The sequence below is a fragment of the Temnothorax longispinosus genome, unplaced genomic scaffold, assembly GCF_030848805.1.
Source record: "Temnothorax longispinosus isolate EJ_2023e unplaced genomic scaffold, Tlon_JGU_v1 HiC_scaffold_110, whole genome shotgun sequence".
Taxonomy (NCBI): Eukaryota; Metazoa; Arthropoda; class Insecta; order Hymenoptera; family Formicidae; genus Temnothorax; species Temnothorax longispinosus.
In genome coordinates, this window is record NW_027269596.1 from 1,092 (window position 1) to 23,885 (window position 22,794).

At 43.3% G+C, this 22,794-nt stretch overlaps 2 protein-coding genes across 2 annotated transcripts; one reads left to right on the forward strand and one right to left on the reverse strand.

Moving 5' to 3' along the window:
• The first annotated feature begins 228 nt into the window (after positions 1 to 228).
• Positions 229 to 2,937, forward strand: LOC139823480 (uncharacterized). The gene has a single exon (XM_071796042.1). The coding sequence runs from the start codon at positions 229 to 231 to the stop codon at positions 2,935 to 2,937; it is 2,709 nt and encodes a 902-aa protein (XP_071652143.1).
• A 13,263-nt stretch (positions 2,938 to 16,200) lies between these two features.
• On the reverse strand, positions 16,201 to 17,052 carry LOC139823479 (uncharacterized). The gene has a single exon (XM_071796041.1). It carries the CDS (start codon positions 17,050 to 17,052, stop codon positions 16,201 to 16,203), a length of 852 nt encoding a protein of 283 aa, XP_071652142.1.
• Between the last annotated feature and the right edge of the window lie 5,742 nt (positions 17,053 to 22,794).

Consider the following 22,794-nt stretch of genomic DNA (forward strand, 5'->3'; position numbering starts at 1 on the left):
ACATATCTGAAACATGTCTGAAATGTTTTTTTGAAAGGTTTCACATTTCGTTGACAGCTTTTTGAAAGCTTTCTGAAATCTTTCGTTGCTGTGTGGGCGGTAAGGTCAAATTCGGTCGTATTGTTGTCGACCGTACAAGCCGAGGCCATCGACATCCACGGAAACCCCTTTCCGGTTCGCGTCCTCCTCGATAGCGCCAACCAGCTGAATTTTGTTTCCGAAAGCTGTATGCAAAGGGGCGGGTTTAGTCGGACAAAGCACCGTACCGTGGTGTTGGCGGTCAATAATACAAAAACGGCAGCCACTCGAGGCAACACTTCGTTTGTAATCCGGACGCGAGGCCGGGACGACATCCGCCTCCCGATAGAGGCTACGATTCTTCCGCGTATCGCCGGCCAACTGCCTAACAGTCAGGTAGAACGAGGAGCATGGGAACATCTTGAGGGATTAAGGCTTGCCGATCCGCTGTACCATCAACCCGGTCCCGTCGATATACTGCTTGGGGCGGAGAGCTTCGCGTCGCTACTTCGGGACGGTCGTCGGGTGGGAAGGAAAGGTGAACCGGACGCGTTTAATACGGTCTTCGGCTGGGTCCTGGTCGGCGCCGTGTCGGCACAGGCACCTCAGTCTATCCACTCATTTGTTACACTCGAGTCCTTGGACGCATCGCTTAGCCGTTTCTGGCAGTTGGACGAGATCCCCACGGCTCCGCCGTACTCGCAGGAAGACAGACGTTGCGAAGAACTGTTCGCGCGGACCACGCGTCGGGACCCTGCATCTGGCCGGTTCGTGGTATCATATCCCTTCACAAAGGATAACCCTTGCTTCGTCGGTACGAGGGAATTAGCACTAAAGAGATTTCGCGCGCTCGAGCGCCGTTTCAAATTAGACCCAGACTTCAAAACAAATTACGTTAAGTTCATGCAGGACTATTTAGATAACGGTTACATGAAACCGATCGGGCAGCCGTTCCCAGCGGACGGACGCGTCTTCTATCTACCCCATCATGGGGTACTCAAGGCTATTACATTGCCGCGATTTGAACTTTGCGCAGCGGTTTCGGTTTCGGATCTGTTGGAGTACGTCGGGAGCATACTCCGAGCTAAGGTTGTCATCGACGACGCGTACGCGTGGTCGGACTCCGAAGTCGCCCTCGCGTGGATACGTTCGGCCCCCCATCGGTGGAAGACGTTCGTGTGTAATCGCGTCGCCCGTATACAGTCCAACAAGGACATAACGCGTTGGGGGAAGGTAGATACGAAATGCAACCCGGCTGACTGCTGTTCAAGGAGGTTGTTTCCTCGCGAGCTAGTCGACCACCCAATTTGGTGGACGGGTCCCGCGTGGCTCGTCGACTTTGAGCCTACTCCGGAAACGATTCCGGAGGCCGATGACTTCCCGGAAGAGGAAGAAAATTCTCGCGCCTTCGTCTCCGTGAACGCTGACGTCGCGGACACCCCGACAGTTGTTGACTCGCTCCTCGATCGCTTCTCTTCATTGGATACGATCGTAAGGATACTCGCCTATTGCCTCCGGTTTGGCAAACCCAGATCAAACTCGCTTAATAAGACGCTCCTCGTGGATCAAGTCGAATTCCATTCGACCTTGCTGCATCTGGTCAGGCTCGTTCAATCGCAGTGTTTCGCGGAGGACATCGCTCGCTTAAGACGCCACCAGTTTTGCTCTAAGCCTATCCGTCAACTCGCCCCCCTTCTGGATGAACGCGGACTCCTCAGGGTGGGCGGTCGGCTAACACACTCCGCAGTATCTTATGGGGTCAAGCACCCGGCGTTGCTGCCCGGAAAACATCGGCTCACCGAACTCGTGATAGAGCGCACCCACCGTTTGCACTTACATCCGGGTCGCCGAACGCTACACTACTTCTTGTCGCAGGAATTCTGGATTCTGGGAGCACATCAGGCCATCAGACGCTGTCTCTCGCGCTGCTACCGGTGTTTCAGAGCGAATTCACGCACCGCACAGCCGTACATGGCGGATCTGCCAGCGGACCGAGTGCGTCAGGCAAAACCGTTCTCGATCACCGGAGTTGACTACGCCGGGCCGTTCTCGGTCTACAATCGTCGTTCGCGCGGGGCGACCCCCTTCAAGGCCTACGTGTGCCTGTTTGTTTGTTTCACCACGAAAGCGGTCCACCTGGAGCTTGCCTTCTCGTTGACCACCGAATCGTTTCTGTCAGCTCTGAGGCGTTTCATGGCTAGGCGCGGCCGCTGCTCGCAACTCTATAGCGACTGCGAGACCAACTTTGTTGGGGCTCAACGAGAGCTCGCCAACCGCATGCAGGCCGCCTCGGAGAGAGAGAAAATCCGGTGGACGTTCAATCCTCCCTCCCCGCCCCACTTCGGGGGCCTCTGGGAAGCGAGGGTCAAGACGATGAAGACCCATCTCAAACGCGTAATAGGATCGCAGATCCTCACCGTGGAGGAATTCGGCACCCTGATCGCGCAAATCGAGGCTATCCTAAACTCCAGGCCCTTGTGTCCTACGAGCTCCGATCCCAACGACCTCGAGGTGCTCTCGCCAGGGCACTTTCTCACCCTGGAACCGCTCGTCGCGGTTCCGTGTCCGGACCTGGAGCCAGTGCCGATGGGCAGGCTCGATCGATGGCAATTGGTGCAACATATGCACCAACATTTTTGGAGACGGTGGCATGAAGAGTATTTGCACACCCTCCAGCAGCGATCGAGGTGGCTAAAGTCAGCACCCGCGATACCGAAGGACACGTTGGTCCTCTTGAAGAGCGAGAATACCCCTCCATTGCAGTGGAAGCGGGGACGAATCGTGGAGTTGTGCCCGGGCCGTGACGGGGTTCCCCGGGTCGCCACGGTGAAGACGGCGGACGGCGTCCTCATTCGCCCTCTGGTGAAGCTGTGCCCCTTCCCGTTGGGCGATTCACCGGAGGGATCCATCGAGGCGTAGGGAAAATACGTCGTATTTTGGTGGGCGGTGTGTTTGGCGCATCGCCTATCCCCTTGTACATATCGTTGTAACTATTCGCGTGATACCTTATGTTGTTCTTATTACTTATGTTGTTCTTATTATTTTCCTTTAATCTTCATCAATGGATTATAGAACCGTCTCATTACTGTATTCGGCCGTATCATGGCCCATTATTTTAGCGAGACGTCGGTGGATCGCGATCAGCAAGTACAAGCGACTCACCAGTCGGTGCTGCCATCGCCATCCGCCGACGACCGCACTGCAAATCAGACATACTACTCGCTCGCGACACCTTCCAGGAGCGCGAGCCGGAAGAAAATTCTCGGCCAGACGTCGCATGGCACGGATCACTTGCCTCGTCGACGGCCGCTTACGGCTACACACACACACACACGCAGACAGTTATTCGCCAAATCGTCTCAAGAGACGCTCTCGATAACGTGGAGCCGCACGGTTTCGTTTGCCAGTCCACCGGGGAACTGACACCCCTGACAAAACAGTTACATTTCATTAAATTTCTTTAAACATACAAGAATTAAAGTAAAACACAACGTAAACTGAAAAAAACGTAATTTAACCTTTTAAACAAACAAAAATATTGCAATTTAATTGCAAAAATATACTTTCATAATTATGTAAAGACAATATAATTTTCCAGTAACTAGCTGCTCTGAGAAACTGTTATTATGGGCTTTGTTATAACACAATCAGAATATTTTACCGGCCTTATTATGATATAATCTGCATTATAAAAGCATAAATAATACTTTACTACGTTATTTGATTTATTTAAAAAATATTGATTTTTTCTAGTTTTGTCCAGCTAGATATGCATTTAATCCGACTGTGCGTTATAAGAATTTTATTGATAGAACTCTTCGGGGGCGACCAAAACTTCCGTCAAAACTCCTGAAAAAAATTTTTTAATTTTAGGGGTGGCACTTTGAAAGGCTGTAAATTTTAAAATATTGGTCGGAGCGTTTCGGACCCTTATAGTTTTCGATAGAACTCTTCGGGGGGCCACCAGAACTCCAGCGAGAACTCCCGATTTCAGAAAAAAAAATTACCCCTCGGGACTTAGAAAATTTTCGAGGTGCGCACTTTGAAGGGCTGTAACTTTTGAAATATTGGTCAGATCGTTTTGGACCCTAATAGTTTTCGATAGAACTCTTCAGGGGGCCACCAGAACTCCCGCGAGAACTCCGGAAAAAAATTTTTTAATTTTAAGGTGCGCACTTTGAAGGGCTGTAACTTTTGAAATATTGGTCGGATCGTTTCGGACCCTAATAGTTTTCGATAGATCTCTTCAGGGGGCCAACAAAACTCCCGCGAGAACTGCCGATTTCCGAAAAAAAAAATTACCCCTCGGGACTTAGAAAATTTTCGAGTTGCGCACTTTGAAGGGCTGTAACTTTTGAAATATTGGTCGGATCGTTTCGGACCCTAATAGTTTTCGATAGAACTCTTCGGGGGGCCACCAGAACTCCAGCGAGAACTCCGGAAAAAAATTTTTTAATTTTAGGGTGCGCACTTTGAAGGGCTGTAACTTTTGAAATATTGGTCGGATCGTTTCGGACCCTAATAGTTTTCGATAGAACTCTTCGGGGGGCCAACAGAACTCCCGCGAGAACTGCCGATTTCCGAAAAAAAAAATTACCCCTCGGGACTTAGAAAATTTTCGAGGTGAGCTCTTTGAAAGGCTGTAATTTTTGAAATATTGGTCGGATCGTTTCGGACCCTAATAGTTTTCGATAGAACTCTTCGGGGGGCCACCAAAACTCCTGCAAAAACTCCGAAAAAAAATTTTTTAATTTTAGAGTGCGCACTTTGAAGGGCTGTAACTTTTGAAATATTGGTTGGATCGTTTCGGAACATAATAGTTTTCGATAGACCTCTTCGGGGGGCCACCAGAACTCCCGCGAGAACTGCCAATTTCCGGAAAAAAATTACCCCTCGGGACTTAAAAAATTTTCGAGGTGCGCTCTTTGAAGGGCTGTAACTTTTGAAATATTGGTCGGATCGTTTCGGACCCTAATAGTTTTCAATAAAACTCTTCGGGGGGCCACCTGAACTCCCGCGAGAACTCCGGAAAAAAATTTTTTAATTTTAGGGTGCGCACTTTGAAAAGCTGTAACTTTTGAAATATTGGTTGGATCGTTTCGGAACATAATAGTTTTCGATAGAACTCTTCGGGGGGCCAACAGAACTCCCGCGAAAACTGCCGATTTCCGAAAAAAAAAATTACCCTTTGGGACTAAAAAATTTTCGAGGTGTGGTACTTCGAAGGGCTGTAACTTTTTAAATATTGGTCGTAGCGCTATAAAACCTATAGGGAACTCTAGAACTCGTCGAAATCTTTCTGAATCTACCATAAAAAATTGATTTAAAAAAAAGTGGAAATTTTTTGTTCAACTTTGACATCGATTTTTGGGCTTATTTGAACGGAACTCTTTTTAAAACTTATAGGGAACTCTAGAACTCATCGAAATCTATCCGGAACTACCATAAAAAATTCATTTTTTCAAAAATAAGGGGCGCCGTGAAGTTAGCCCCCCATTTTTAAAATGGTGTTTTCACCACTTTAAATGACGGAACTCTCTTTAAAAACTACAGAGAACTCTAGAACTCTTTCTGGGGAATCCAGAACTCTAATAAAAATTTCCGAATTTTGAAAAAGGGGGGCCAACTTTACAGACATCGATCTCTCCGATACATGGGACAAATCGCCCAGTTGGAAAACCCGGAATACGCGACGGCTGTATGGACACCGTCCGCAACAACGAGCCGCGCGGTACGGGCCGATTTCCGCGGCATGTACTTCGCAAACGGAATGAATCCCGTGTACATCAGGTCACGGGAAACATGTTCCTAAACGGACGCGAGAACACCTCCGTCGATAGGGGTATGGTACAATTGCGTCCGTTGGACGACCCGACGGACGATTTTATTTATCCCTTGTACACGAGCACGATAAGATCTTGCTTCGCGAATCCTATCCGACATGCGCGAGACGTCGCGCGTGAAATAGACACGATCGAGGGGGTGCCGAACGAGGACGAAACAACGCGAGCGATAAGATACATCGTCGCGCTGTACGCGTCGTGGGCGTACTCGCAATTTGTAAGCAAAGATACATTAACGAGCGAGGAAAGGAACGCGCAAATAAATTATTATTTTCAACATTACAAAAGGGCCTTCAGAATGCGAACATTTTTTACGGAATACGAATTCCACCCATTGCGACATCTTCGCGCTGTAATCCACAACGTTTATCTAGCAACAAGAATCGCGCAAGCCATTCTAGTGCCCAATACACCATTCGCGCGCGTCGCGCGAATGACGGTTCGAATCGACGACCAATTTCGATTTCTAGAATTACTAACAACATTCATAGCGAACCACGTGGACGTATTTCCGATGAACGTCATACAATATTTCGGGGAGTACTACGCGTGGTGCGTAATAAGAAAAGACAGACAAACAATAACGGTACGAGATATCACGGCACGACTAAGAAGAATACGCCGCGAAAAAAGACGCGGTCGCGAAACCGACGACGACGACGACGACGATCAGCCGCGGCGTCCAAGCAGAGTCGATAAAAGTAAAGGAAAGATCGTCTCGTCCAAGACAAAAAAATCTAAGGTTTCTGCTACCGCTGCAACTAGTGGTAGTCATCGTTCTCCTGCTGCTGCGGCACCACCGTCACCACAACCGCCATTGCCGCCACAACTATCGACGACAATAATAGAAATCCACGACTCACCAACCTCGACCCCGTCGTCGATCCGAAAGAGACAAGCGGCAAGCGAATTGTCCGTCGTGCCACCGACGACGACGGAGAACGCCCATAAAAACGACAGAGACGACGAAGACGAATCTTAGCCGCGGCCTCCAGGTAGGAGAAGAAAAACAACTTTTTTCCCCGAGTCCAACCAAATCGAAGAAGCGAAGGCGCCGTTACCGCCGCCGATGTCGACAAGAGACGATTCTCAGCCGCGGCCTCCAGGTAGGAGAGGAAAAACAACTTTTTTCCCCGAGTCCAACCAAGTCGAAGAAGCGAAAGCGCCATCGCCGCAGCCGATGTCGACAAGAGACGATTCTCAGCCGCGGCCTCCAGGAATTAGTAGAAAAAAAAAGAACCGTTAGACGAATATAAGGCGCTCCGTCGAAAAGCTGGTAAGAGATGGAAAGGAACTTTAGGAACGTTCGTCGTCCCGTCGCCCCTTGAATCGACCGATGTGACGTCCTGGGTGATGCGAGGTGGCTCGATCCGGCAGAACGTCTCCGTTGATGGGTTCTTTTTCTTGCAGTTAAGGAGGTAAAACCCCAGGATAATTAGCTGTTGGTCGGCGATGTAGATTATGGCTCCTTGGATCCGTCGAAGGTAGGTATTCAATAATCTTTCTTTCTTTTGATATAAAAGAGTATGGTATTTATTGTAGAACTTTTACGATACAAGCGGCATATGTGGGAGGATGGAACAAGTATAAGATATGTGACTTTTCCTGGCTCGTTCCACACTCTCCATCGAGAGAGTGAGAGATTCCGCTTTTATACAATTTTGGAAACGGTAGTGGGAGGTGACCGCACCTCGTTACAATGAGTCATAGGCGTTGTCTAGCGGATGTGAGTCTACTTCTAGTGGTGTGGCTCGCTTGCCAGCAATGAGTCATTGGGTGGTGTCTTGAAATTCGTTACCTTATATGGTCATGCGTTGTGCTCTGCTTCGACATGTCCATATATGGTCTACGCAAGGACTAGATTTACTCGAATGAGTCATACAGGTGACTCGTCTGAATTCTATTTCTATTCTCTAGTCTAACAGCGATTTGTATTAAGAGCGATACCTTCTTTTATTATAAAATCTTAATATGACTTTTATCATAAAGGAAAATAAGAAATCTTTAATATTTTAATTTTAAAATGTGCAAATATACGTTGAATATTATTTAAGTTTCTTCAGACATGCTTTACATACAGTAGAATAGTTTAATAGTACAATTAAAGTCATTATTAGCATGTCTAAAGTATAAAAGATATTGCTCTCTTTGTCTAACAGTTACTATAATATATCAGACTCTTTCTTTCTCTTCTTCAGATTGTACAATACTCGCATCTCACTCGGATTCGCGCTCCTTATGCTACGCATATACAGTTATATCTTTCTCTGGTTCGTGAGTGGCGCTTCGGCGCTTGACGCTCGATATTTATATTAATTTTAGTAAGTATATATATATATATTTGTTAATAATAATGTTGATAAAAGTGATGTTAGCGGTGGTAATAATGATTCTAATATCATGTTAATAATATATCATGCAGGTAGAAATGGTTCTCATAGTACAGGAAATCAATGAAATTAAATTGTTTATATATAATAAGGATTTTTATTATTTTTATATCTCGCGAATGGTTGGGAATTTGATGGGAGTGTATAGGAAACATATTGTGGGACTTTCACTAAAGTATAATATAGCATTGGAAATCATCATTAATATATGTGTTTGTTAATAACAAATTATTAATTGAATAAATTGGTACTTTTTAATTTGCGTATTAATATTGTTATGTTCTCTTTATTTAAGAGGTTTCGAATTTCTAATATCATCTTGTTTATGAGCATTCTTTATTTTATTGTTATGGCGGTAGGCCAAAATTTATGCGAGACGGCGATGTTTGTTGGAGATACTTGGGGGCCCTGAGAAGGGCCGTTTGTGTAATGTGGCCCTGAAAAGGGCCGGTTGGTTTCGCCTTAGTGGAACGGCAAACGTTCGCCCCAGACCAGGCACGGCTGCGTCTTCGTACGGTGGAGTAACTGGCGAGTTCCCCACGCTCCGGGCTTCCTCCACGCCGGCAGTGTGCCGGGCGGTGTGTAGGTTCCTTGATCGGCTAGGACCAGATTCTCGGTCTGTGTGGCCTGGTGCTCAAGGCTCGGAGAGCACGCCTGTGTCCCCTTTTCCTCGGTGGGCGCCTCCCACTCGCTGTCGGTCTGCGTCTCTGTACCGCTGATCGGGGGCCGTACTTGTAGGCCCCTGTGGACCCGTGTCGGCGGTACGGTCTGCGTCCCCTGGGACGGAGGTTTCCGGGAGATCGCGGTAACGGAGGCAGGAGCGGCGGGACCGTGTACCTCGGAGACGTGTAGCGGCGGAGGCGTATATCCCACGTGGTCAGGAGATCTCGTGTAGGTCGTGTGAGCGGCCGCGGCGGTGATTCGAGCCGAATCAAATTCCACGCGGCAGGTTGCTGTACCTGCGGCTGCACGGGCTGATGTGTCGGCAGCGACGAGCGGGAAGTTGGCGGTTTGGTGCGACTCCACTTGCGCAGCGTTATCAAAAGACTTCCTTCTCGTGGCTAATACCGAAGTATAGCTGTGCGAAGATAGTCAAAGGTATCGTCGCTTGCCGGTCCTTATATACCCTGGTCGCCGAATTTCTCTTACGAGAAAGGGCAGCCGCCTAGCGGAGCGTACTTGTTATCATCTTCGACGGCATGCTGATTGCACGTGCTCGTTGCGTGCGGCCGTTCGCCGTGCCGCCTGTGCTCTTGCCGGACGGGGTGTGTATGACGGGCTGCCGTCTGGCAGGCGCGTGTGGAACGGGTTGCCGTTCCGCCGGGGCGTGCTTGTGTTGTGGCGGTTGCGCCGCCAGATTCGGGGCGCTTGCAGCCGCCACAGGACCCCCTTCGTTGTATTTAAACTCCCGCCTGGAATCGGACGACTGGTTTTCGAGTTCTGCTATTTCGTGTAATTGCTGTTGGCGTGGGCTCAGTTGACTGTGTGACGTCCTGGGTGATGCGAGGTGGCTCGATCCGGCAGAACGTCTCCGTCGAAATCAATTTTTATGGGTTCTTCTTGCAGTTAAGGAGGTAAAACCCCAGGATAATTAGCTGTTGGTCGGCGATGTTGAGTTTGGCTCCTTGGATCCGTCGAAGGTAGGTAATTCAATAATCTTTATCTTTTTTTTGATATAAAAGAGTATGATATTTATTGTAGAATTTTTACGATACAAGTGGTTTATGTGGGAGGATGGAACAAGTATAAGATATGTGACTTTTCCTGGCTCGTTCCACACTCTCCGTCGAGAGGGTGAAAGATTCTGCTTTTATACAATTTTGGAAACGGTAGTGGGAGGTAACCGCACCTCGTTACAATGAGTCATAAGGCGTTGTCTAGCGGATGTGAGTCTACTTCTAGGGGTGTGGCTCGCTTGCCAGCAATGAGTCATAGGGTGGTGTCTTGAAATTCATTACCTTATATGGTCATGCGTTGCATTCAGCTTCGACATGTCCATATATGGTCTATGCGAAGACTAGATTTACTCGAATGAGTCATACAGGTGACTCGTCTGAAGTCTATTTTTATTCTCTAGTCTAACAGCGATTTGTATTGAGAGCGATACCTACTTTCATTATGAAATTTCAATATGATTTTTATCATAAAGGAAAATAAGAAATCTTTAATATTTTAATTTTAAAATGTGCAAATATATGTTGAATATTATTTAAGTTTCTTTAGACATACTTTACATAGGGTAGAATAATTCAATAGTACAATTAAGGTCATTATTAGTATGCCTAAAGTATAAAAGATATTGCTCTCTTCGTCTAACAGTTACTATAGTATATCTGACTCTCTCTTTCTCTCTTTCAGATCGTACAATACTCGCATCTCGCTTGGATTCGCGTTCCTTATGCTACGCATGTACAATTCTATCTTTCTCAAGTTCGTGAGTGGCGCTTCAGCGTTTGACGCTCGAGATTTATATTAATTTTAGTAAGTATATATATATATTTTGTTAATAATAATAATCTTGATAAAAGTGATTTTATCAAGCAGTGGTAATAATGATTCTAATATCATGTTAATAATGTATCATGCAGGTAGGAGTGGTCAGCATTCTCATTAGTACGGGAAATCAATGAAATTAAATTGTATATGTATATATATATATATATATATATATATATAATAAGATTTTTATTATTTTTATATCTCGCGAATGGTTGGGAATTTGAAAGGAGTGTATAGGAAACATATTGTAGGACTTTTACTAAAGTATAATATAGTATTGGAAAATTTTATTATTGATATATGTATTTGTTAATAACAAATTATTAATTAAATAAATTGGTACTCTTTAATTTGCGTATTGATATTGTTATGTTCTCTTTGTTTAAGAGGTTTTGAATTTCTAATATCATCTCGTTTATGAGCATTCGTTATTTTATTGTTATAAATATTTCGTAAATAAACAATTGCAGAAATAAAAGTTATTATCATTTTTCGTAGGTGTACTGATGCAGAGTTTACGTGCGCGGTCAAAATTCGTATTTACCCGAACGAGTTTTCATCCACACAATTGTTTCATCCACATAATTGCCAATTATATGGACAAATGCAGACGGAAGTATGTATTTTGTTAATTAATTAGGTGTAGCAAGTTGTTAAAAATTATGTTTTTGATACGGGCTTGAAGAGAAAGGTTCAAACTTAATTTACATGCAAACGGGGTATTTTTTGCAGACGTAATTTAAGAGATATAGGATTGAAGTTTGAAATAGTCGAATTTCCGATATTTAGGGCGTATAATTTCAATTATATGGAACAATTCCCATGCTAAACCGTTATACCGGGTGTTTTTCTCTTTGGAATTTTTTGTAGCCTCAACCAGAGGAGTGACGAGGTTTTGACTTATACAAAAGTTGTTGTGCATAACCTGGGGCACACGTTAACGGCTATTATTAGTGTGGTTTTTTATTTATTTATAATTGTTTATAAAAATAAGTTGCAAAATTGAACAATCTTGTAGTAAGTATTTTTTCATTAAGTCGATCGGTTTTTCGCGATGATTTTGATGACGTAGTAAAATGGTATTGATATAATTTTAATTGTTTATAACAATTGTTTTGAAAAATATTAATAAGATAATAGTTATTTCAATGTGGTGTTTTTTTCATAAATATAAAAGAATGTATTTCTATAATTGTTTTATCTCCGTCTATTTGTTTTCATTTTTATTTTAATTTATTAAGAGTCTATAGGGCTATCCTTGTCTTACACCTTGTGAACTGGTATTAAACTATCCTCGTCTTTCATGGAGTGAATGTTCAATTTCAATCCCGTTTATTAGTTTAATTAATTTAAATAGAAAATCGGCGTTAACGTTACTGGTGTTTAGGAGTATGAGAGATTCCATTTTTATCATAATAATTAAGTGTTAAAATTTTTGTTTAGAAATGAAATTTTTCAGCTTTAAAATGTATAAAAGACTAAAATATTAATGTAAAAGTGATTTGGTCTTTGTAAGTCTAAAGGGTAGGAAATTCAAAATGGCGGATGTGAAACTTTAATAATTTATAACTCGAGAACGGTAAGAGATAAAAAGATGGGGTTTCTTTTGTTGTATTCAGACAATTAAGGGCATTATTTTAGGTTGTTTGAAATTTCTGTGTTTTATGGATTTCTGTAATTTTTACTTATATCTCGGAATTAAGAAGAGATATGATGTAGGGGTTTTTGTGAGGTTACTTGACATGCTCTGCTGAGTGTCTGCAGTGATTTTACTCATTATCTTTAATAATATTTTTATGATAAATTTTATTGTTAATTAGTTTATTTTGAGAGATCCAACAATGGTTTATAATCAAAAGTTGTTTGACTTTTTGTGATAGTTCCATCAGTCACATTAGCTAAGTTTGTTAATAATATAATTAAATTGTTTATAACAATCATGTTTGAGAAATGTTAGTAAGATAATTATTATTTCAGCGTGATAATATTCTTTAGGCACAAAAGGTTATGTTCTTATGAATAATCTGCTTTTAATTAATTTATTTATATTTTATTTTAATTTCCTGAGTTTATTCTTATGGAACATGTATTTATTCGTGTGTTGAATTAAATTTATATTGCATAAAGGATCTTATAAAGCTTGTAATATTCATTGACGATCAATTTTAATGATTCTGGGGAGTTTTAACAAGCAATTGTCCAAAAAGTTTATAGTGTAATTTATGAAAATAGGGCTTAAGCTTGAAAAGAGGCCTTAAGGCAGCCATGTTCTCTAAGCTTGTGTCTACTACTTTAAGAACGCGTGCTCGCATCAGCTGAGTGATTGTTGTGACAGTTAGGTTAAGGTGTGATTATTTATTCTTATATTGTTTTCAGGTACTGTGCAATTAGGATGGAAATCGAAAAATTTATGCGGCTGGAATATAGCGGTGATTATACCGTCAGACGTGACAACTGTTTGGTCCTCTGTTCGTTCCCCGTTGCTGAGGGCGTTTCGGTTTCTATGAGAGTATACGCCGGTTTGAGGCGTTCTACCGAGACGTTCGTAGGTTTGCCTCCCGTCTGGATGGTAAAAAATCGCTCTGTCCGCTTGATGACTTCGTATGGTCCATTATAGCGGGGGTGGAGTGCGCCTGTTGGCGCGTCCTGTCTGACGAAAACGTAGGGTGTCCTTTCCAGATCTTGATGTACGAACACGTCTTTCCTGCCATGCCGCTTTAGTTTGGGTGTTAGGCGACCCATGAGGTTGCGTAAACGGGCGATGAAGTCCGTCTCGTTTGTTTCGTTTTTGGCTGTGCCGAAGAATTCTCCAGGTAAGTGGATTGATTCTCCGTACACCATTTCTGCTGGGGTTGCTTTGATGTCTTCCTTAATTGCCGCTCTGATGCCCATGAGTATTATCGGCAAGGCTTCGGTCCATTCATCGGTCTCATGGCATCTGATGGCTGCTTTTAGCTGTCGGTGGAATCTCTCCACCATTCCGTTGGCTTGTGGGTGATAGGCTGTGGTCCTCCAGTGCTTGGCTCCCGTCAACTTTATTAAACGCCGGAACATGTCTGACTCGAACTGGCGTCCTTGGTCGGTGGTGATTCTCTCTGGGATCCCGTAGCGGGCCATCCATTGGGTGAAGAGTTGTTTCGCGATGGTCTCTGCTGTGATATCCTCTACTGGGATTGCCTCGGGCCAGCGTGTAAATCTGTCTATGATTGTTAGACAGTACCTGTAGCCTTTTGACGTTGGTAGTGGCCCTACTAGGTCTAGGTGGATGTGTTGGAATCTCCGAGTCGGTTGGAGGAATGTCCCGATGGAGGGACGGTTGTGTCTCCCGATCTTGGAGCGTTGGCACTGGAGGCATGCCCGTGTCCACTTTCTGCAGTCTTTATTGACTCCTGGCCAAACGAATCGTTCTGTGACCAGTCTCGTGGTTGCTTTGATTCCGGGGTGTGATAATCCGTGTAGGCTTTGGAAAACCTGCTTGCGATATGGTTCTGGAACGAACGGTCTCTGTGTGCCGTATGTGGTGTCGCAGTACAGCTTCGTTGTTGTTCCCGGAATATTGATTTGCGTTAGTTTTAATGCTGACGTGCCCTCTGTTCGTAAGGTGTTGAGTTCCTCGTCCTCGCTTTGAGCTCTCGCTATTTCCTCGCAATCTATTGTTGTTGCTATGCTTTCTACTCGAGACATGGCATCAGCTACCACGTTGTCGGTGCCTTTGATATGCCGGATGTCCGTCGTGAATTGGCTTATAAACTCGAGGTGTCGAGTTTGCCTTGGTGAGCTCTTCAGCGGGTTTTGCATCATTGCGTATACCAGTGGCTTGTGGTCTGTGTATACGATGAAGTGTCTTCCTTCCACCACGTGTTGGAGGTGTTTTATCGCTGCGTATATTGCCAGTAGTTCTCTATCGTATGGGCTGTATTTCTGTTGTGCTTTGGACAGCTTCTTGCTGAAGAACGCTAGTGGCTGTGCTTGTCCTTCCACTAGCTGATGTATCACCGCTCCTATGGCGGTATCCGAGGCGTCCGTTGTCATAGTTGGCGGGGCATCAGGTTGTGGATGGGCAAGAAGCGTCGCTTGGGCAAGGCTCTTCTTACAATGCTCGAAAGCGGCTACTAATTCGGGTGTCCATTCAACCGGTGCTTTCCCTTTTTTCTGTTTCCCGGCAAGTATATCGTTTAATGTGGCTTGCTCTCTTGCTGCGCCTGGTACAAAACGGCGATAGAAGTTGATTGTGCCGAGGAATCGTCGGAGTTGTTTTATAGTCTCCGGCTTCCGGAAGCTCTGTATCGCTTCTACCTTTTCTGGTAGCGGTCGTGTTCCGCTTCCTGAGACGAGGTATCCCAGGAATTTTACCTCTGGCACCCCGAAAATGCACTTGGCTGGGTTCAATCGTATTCCGTACTGCTGTAGGCGCCGGAATATTTCTCTCAGGTGGCGTTTGTGTTCTTCTTCGTTGGCGGAAGCTATTAAAATATCGTCGATGTAGGCGTAGCAAAAGTCTAGCCCTCTTAGTACCTCGTTGATGAATCGTTGAAATGTCTGTGCGGCGTTTCTCAGGCCGAATGGCATGTAGACGTATTCGAATAGGCCGAATGGTGTGATTATGGCCGTCTTCGGTATGTCTTCTGGGTTGACTGGGATCTGGTTTTATGCTCTGACCAAATCTATCGTTGAGAAAATGGTTTTTCCATGTAGTGAGTGTGAGAAGTCCTCGATGTGTGAAATTGGATACATGTCCGGCTTGGTTCGCCTATTTACGGGGCGGTAGTCTCCGCACGCTCTCCATTGGACCGCTTTCTTGGGGACCATATGTAGTGGTGATGCCCATAGGCTCTTTGAAGGCCGGATTATTCCCTCTCGTAGTAGTAGTTCGAACTCTATTTTTGCTGCTTTCAACTTGTCTGGTGCCAGGCGTCTCGGTCGGCAGGCCTCCGGCGGGCCTGGCGTGGTGTTTATGTAATGTACGGTATCGTGCGAGCACTTCGCTGTTCCCGTTTGCCGTGTGATGTCGGGAAACTCTTTTAATATGTGGTGGTAGGGCGACTCCTCGTTGATTGCTTTTATCGAAGAAGTGTGCTGTTCTTGGGTGCGCCCTTTCGCTCGCAGGCCTGTCTGCCCGTCGACCAGGCATCCTCTTCTGACGTCTGGTAATAAATGGTAGTATGCCAGGAAATCGGAGCCTATGATTGGCGTCGTGACGTCCGCGATGGTGAATCTCCACGGAAAATCTCGTCTAAGTCCGAAATCGGGCTGGAGGTTCGTGCTCCCGTAGGTCGCTATTGCGGATCCGTTGGCTGCGTAAAGTTCGTATTTTTCCTTTTGATTCCTTCTTCCTCGCTGGTGTGGGTAGACGCTTATATCCGACCCGGTGTCTATCAGGTATCGCGTCTTTGTCTTTTTGTCCGTCAGAAAGAGGCGGCATGGTCGTGGGCTATCGTTGTTGGCCGCCATCAGCAACTGCCCTCCGTGTTTTCCGGCTTGGCCGGTTTGATCGCCTTGTAGGTGCACGGTTCCTCGCATTTTCGTGCTTTATCTTTAAAAGTACGGTGGTAGTAACAGTGTTCCACCGTGAAACCCTTGGTGTGGCCACGGTTGCGGCTGCGGCTGCGGCTGCGGCTGCGGGATCGGTCCGCTCTCCATCGTTTTCTTTCCTGTGAGAACTGTGTTGTTAGCGCTGCCACCTGTTTCGTTAGCGCCTCGATTTGTGCTTGTAGAGTCGTTTTCTCTGTGGAGGTTGCCTCTACTGCTGCGACGACTGCGCGGTCGTTGACCTCGTGTATGCGGTCGGCTTGTTCTGCGACGTCTTCCAATCGATCTCCTTGACGTGTTGCCAAGATGACCTGCATCTGAGCTGGTAATCTCCCTAGCCACAGTGTTCGGAGTAGGCTATCTGGCACTGCGGTGCCTGCTAGTCCTTTTAGGTGGCGCAAGAATTGCGATGGCTTCCTGTCGCCGAGCTCTTCGCGCTCTAGTAGTTGTCTCGTTCGTTGCTCCTGGGATGTAGATAGGCGCTGTATAAGCGTCTTCTTCAGCGTTTTGTATCTATGTTCCGCTGGTGGAGACGTGACGATGTCTTTTATCTCCTTGGCATATCTGGTATCTATCTGCGATAGCGCGTAGGCGTACCGCGTTGTGTCCTGCGTGATTTCGCATATGATAAATTGGCTCTCCAGTTGTGCGAACCACAGCTCCGGCTCTTCTGGCCAGAATGGTGGCATTCTTAATCCTACGCAGTTTATCTGGAGCTCCTCCTTGACTTGGTGGGTTCTGTCCCCTTCCGTTTGCTCCTTTGGTGTCGCCATCTTGTTGTTCTTTCGTCGGGGTCACCAGTTATGGCGGTAGGCCAAAATTTATGCGAAACGGCGATGTTCGTTGGAGATACTTGGGGGCCCTGAGAAGGGCCGTTTGTGTAATGTGGCCTTGAAAAGGGCCGGTTGGTTTCGCCTTAGTGGAACGGCAAACGTTCGCCCCAGACCAGGCACGGCTGCGTCTTCGTACGGTGGAGTGGCTGGCGAGTTCCCCACGCTCCGGGCTTCCTCCACGCCGGCGGTGTGCCGGGCGGTGTGTAGGTTCCTTGATCGGCTAGGACCAGATCCTCGGTCTGTGTGGCCTGGTGCTCAAGGCTCGGAGAGCACGCCTGTGTCCCCTTTTTCTCGGTGGGCGCCTCCCAATCGCTGTCGGTCTGCGTCTCTGTACCGCTGATCGGGGGCCGTACTTGTAGGCCCCTGTGGACCCGTGTCGGCGGTACGGTCTGCGTCCCCTGGTGACGGAGGTCTCCAAGAGATCGCGGTAACGGAGGCAGGAGCGGCGGGACCGTGTACCTTGGAGACGTGTAGCGGCGGAGGCGTATATCCCACGTGGTCAGGAGATCTCGTGGAGGTCGTGTGAGCGGCCGCGGCGGTGATTCGAGCCAAATCAAATTCCACGCGGCAGGTTGCTGTACCTGCGGCTGCACGGGCTGATGTGTCGGCAGCGACGAGCGGGAAGTTGGCGGCTTGGTGCGACTCCACTTGCGCAGCGTTATCAAAAGATTTCCTTCTCGTGGCTGATACCGAAGTATAGCTGTGCGAAGATAGTCGAAGGTATCGTCGCTTGCCGGTCCTTATATACCCTGGTCGCCGAATTTCTCTTACGAGAAAGGGCAGCCGCCTAGCGGAGCGTACTTGTTATCGTCTTCGACGGCATGCTGATTGCACGTGCTCGTTGCGTGCGGCCGTTCGCCGTGCCGCCGGTGCTCTTGCCGGACGGGGTGTGTATGACGGGCTGCCGTCTGGCAGGCGCGTGTGGAACGGGTTGCCGTTCCGCCGGGGCGAGCTTGTGTTGTGGCGGTTGCGCCGCCAGATTCGGGGCGCTTGCAGCCGCCACAATTGTTATAAATATTTCGTAAATAAACAATTGCAGAAATAAAAGTTATTATCATTTTTCGTAGGTGTACTGATGCAGAGTTTACGTGCGCGGTCAAAATTCGTATTTACAGAAACGGGTTTTTATAATTATGCAAGCAGTTCGACCTGCCACATTTTAAGGGTAGTTTATCCCAGATCGGAATATCCGTTAACCGGATAAATCTGTTTCTTTTAAAATTTTGTGTAGTCTTCATTAATGGAGTAACAAGGTTTTGATTTATATAAAAATTGTTATATATGATCTAAGGTATAAGTTAAAAATATTCATTGACATGGTCAGTAATTTGTTTATGATTGTTTATAAAAATAAGTTGCAATTTTGAATAATTATATAGTAAATGTTTTTCTATTGATCGGTTCTAGTAGTTATTCCTTACACACGTTTATATTGTTTTCATTTCAAACTATTCATTTTCTATTTTTATTTTAATTTATTAAAAGTCTATATGGCTATCCCTGTCTTATTCTCTATGAACTGGTATTAAACTATCCTCGTCTTTCATGGGGCGAATGTTCAATTTTTAATCTCATTTATTAGTTTAATAAATTTAAATAGAAAATCGGCGTTGTCACGTCTGACGGTATAATCACCGCTATATTCCAGCTGCATAAATTTTTTGATTTCTATCTTCATTGCTAGAAGTGCCCAGCATCTGAAAACAATATTATAATATAATAATCACTCTTTAAATTAACTGTCATGTCACAACAATCACTCAGCTGATGCGAGCACGTGTTCTTAAAGTAACTGGCATGAGCCTAGAGAACATGGCTGCCTAAAGGCACCCTTTCAAGCTTAAGTCCCATTTTCATGAATCACACTATAAACTTTTGGACAATTTCTTGTTAAAATTCCCCAGCATCACTAAAATTGATCGTAAATGGATATTACAAGCTTTATGAGACCCTTTATGCAATATAAATTCAATTCAACACACGAATAAATACATGTTCCATAAGAATAAACTCAGAAAATTAAAATAAAATATAAATAAATTAATTAAAAGCAGATTATTCATAAGAACATAACCTTTTGTGCCTAAAGATTATTATATGCTAAAATAATAATTATCTTACTAGCATTTCTCAAACATGATTGTTATAAACAATTAAATTATATTATTAACAGACCTAGCTAGTGTGACTACTGGAACTATCACAAAAAGTCAAACAACTTTTGGTTTATAAACCATTATTGTATCTCTCAAAATAAACTAATTAACAATACAATTTACCATAAAATTATTATTAAAAATGATGAATAAAATCACTGCAGACACTCAGCAGAGCATGTCAAGTAACCTCACAAAAACCCTCACATCATATCTCTTTTTAATTCCGAGATATAATTAAAAATTACAGAAATCCATAAAACACAGAAATTTTAAACAACCTAAAATAATGCCCTTAATTGTCTGAACACAACAAAAGAAACCCCATTTCTTTATCTCTTACCGTTCTCAAGTTATAAATTATTAAAGTTTCACGTCCGCCATTTTGAATTTCCTACCCTTTAGACTTACAAAGACCAAATCACTTTTACATTAATATTTTAGTCTTTTATACATTTTAAGACCAGAAAATTTCATTTCTGAACGAAAATTTTGACACTTAATTATTATGATAAAAATGGAATCTCTCATACTCCTAAACACCAGTAACGTTGTGACCGGACGGCACGTGTTGAGCCCGATTCCGGCGGATAATATTCCTATCGAACGGTCGCCACTCGGTTTAACCTTAGACTACCGAGAAGGTAAGTTCGCATCAACGCCCCGATTATTCGCAAGACGCTAATAGGATTTATTTGTTTCAGAAGGATGTCCCTGATGGATCACCGTTGCTGCTTCTCATTCCTGGATCCTCGCTTTACATCGCATACCAGATAGAGGTAAGTAAAGATAAAATAATTATATCCTAATTATGTGAATTTTATTTCAGACCGATGTCCCTGTTGGATCACCGTTGCTGCTTCTCATCCCTGGATCCTCGCTTTACATCGCATACCAGTTAGAGGTAAGTAATTATAAAATAATTATGTGATAATTATTTTATGTTTTGTTGCAGATCGACGCCCGGAATGGATCGCCGTTGCCGTTACCCGTCTCTGGATCCTCGCTTTACCTCGCATACCAGATAAGGGTAAGTCCCGATAATTATGTTTTAATTATGTACTAATTCGCTTTTTTTCTTTCAGGTTCCCGCCTCGGATGGATCGCTGGTCTGTTGCTGCTCTGCTTCTCCGGATCCTCGCTTTACATCGCATACCGGATTGCCGCTGGCCAACGTTGGATCATCGCCGAAGGACAAGGTAAGTAGAAGGTAAGTATCGATAATTTTTTATAATTAATCAGGAGAATTTGTTTCAGAATTAATTAATCTTTAATTCCAGATCATCATTTCAACATTACAGGCCGTTTCACAATATCATAAAGGTGTCTCACAACGCGAGTTTCTCGCCTCGGTGTGAATGTCGCTTTATTTTAATAAAGTTGCACAATTGTTTAAATTGCGTATTTCGGCTTATTCGTTTAGTCGATACGATGCTTTTATTCCAGATAATTATTCCGATCGGAGGACTTTGTGCCTCGTGATTGTTAAACTATGATCACGCACTCGGCCGTGATCATCACTCTATCATACAATGTTCGTGCGCAGTATTAACGAACGAGTATTCGGTGGTTAAATACAATGATTAATAATGTCCGCTGTCACGTCTGACGGTATAATCACCGCTATATTCCAACCGCATAAATTTTTCGATTTCCATCCATATTGCACAGCACCTGAAAACAATATAAGAATAAATAATCACACAATAACTTAACTGTCATAACAATCACTCAGCTAATGCGAGCACGCATTCTTAACTGGCACAAGCCTAGAGAACATGGCTGCTTTAAAGTACCCTTTCAAGCTTAAGCCCCATTTTCATGAATCACACTATAAACTTTTGGACAATTGCTTGTTAAAACTCCCCAGAATCACTAAAATTGATCGTAAATGAATATTACAAGCTTTATGAGATCCTTTATGCAATATAAATTCAATTCAACACACTAATAAATACATGTTCCATAAGAATAAACTCAGAAAATTAAAATAAAATATAAATAAATAAATTAAAAACAGATTATTTATAAGAACATAACCTTTTGTTCCTAAAGAATATTATCACGCTAAAATAATAATTATCTTACTAGCATTTCTCAAACATGATTGTTATAAATAATTAAATTATATTATTAACAGACCTAGCTAGTGTGACTACTGGAACTATCACAAAAAGTCAAACAACTTTTGATTATAAACCATTATTGTATCTCTTAAAATAAACTAATTAACGGTACAATTTACCATAAAATTATTATTAAAAATAATGAATAAAATCACTGCAGACACTCAGCAGAGCATGTCAAGTAACCTCACAAAAAACCCCCACATCATATCTCTTCTTAATTCCGAAATATAATTAAAAATTATGGAAATCCATAAAACACAGAAATTTTAAACAACCTAAAATAATGTTCTTAATTGTCTGAATACAACAAATGAAGCCCCATTTCTTTATCTCTTACCGTTCTCGAGTTATAAATTATTAAAGTTTCACGTCCGCCATTTTGAATTTCCTACCCTTTAGACTTACAAAGACCAAATCACTTTTACATTAATATTTTAGTCTTTTATACATTTTAAAACCGAAAAATTTCATTTCCGAACAAAAATTTTGACACTTAATTATTATGATAAAAATATAATCTCTCATATTCCTAAACACCAGTAACGTTAACGCCGATTTTCTATTTAAAGTAATTAAATTAATAAACGAGATTGAAAATTGAACGTTTTTCCCATGAAAGACGAGGATAGTTTAATACCAGTTCACAGAGAGAAAGACAAGGATAGCCGCATAGATTTGTAATAAATTAAAATAAAATAGAAAACAAATAGTTTGATATGAAAACAATATAAACGTGTATAAGGAATAATCACTAGGACCAATCAATGGAAAAACATTTACTATATAATTATTCAAAATTACAACTTACTTTTATAAACAATTATAAACAAATTATTGACCATGTCAATAAATATTTTTAACTTATACCTCAGATCATATATAACAACTTTTATATAAGTTTAAACCATGTCACTTTTCTAATAAAAGCGCTATGTCTTTTCACTTGGAATTTTATATAGTAAATGTTTTTCTATTGATTGGTTCTAATGATTATTCCTTATACACGTTTATATTGTTTTTATTTCAAACTATTCGTTTTTTATTTTTTATTTTAATTTATTAAGAATTTATATGGCTATCCTTGTCTTACTCTCTATGAACTGGTATTAAACTATCCTCGTCTTTCATGGGACAAACGTTCAATTTTTAATCTCGTTTATTAGTTCAATTAATTTAAATAGAAAATCGGCGTTAACGTTACTGGTGTTTAGGAATATGAGAGATTCTATTTTTATCATAATATTTAAGTGTCAAAATTTTTGTTCGGAAATGAAATTTTTCGGTTTTAAAATGTATAAAAGACTAAAATATTAATGTAAAAGTGATTTGGTCTTTGTAAGTCTAAAGAGTAGGAAATTCAAAATGGCGGACGTGAAACTTTAATAATTTATAACTCG

Coding starts and splice junctions, on each gene's coding strand:
- LOC139823479 (XM_071796041.1), bottom strand. CDS start 17,052: ATGGCGACACCAAAGGAGCAAACGGAAGGGGACAGAACCCACCAAGTC.
- LOC139823480 (XM_071796042.1), top strand. CDS start 229: ATGCAAAGGGGCGGGTTTAGTCGGACAAAGCACCGTACCGTGGTGTTG.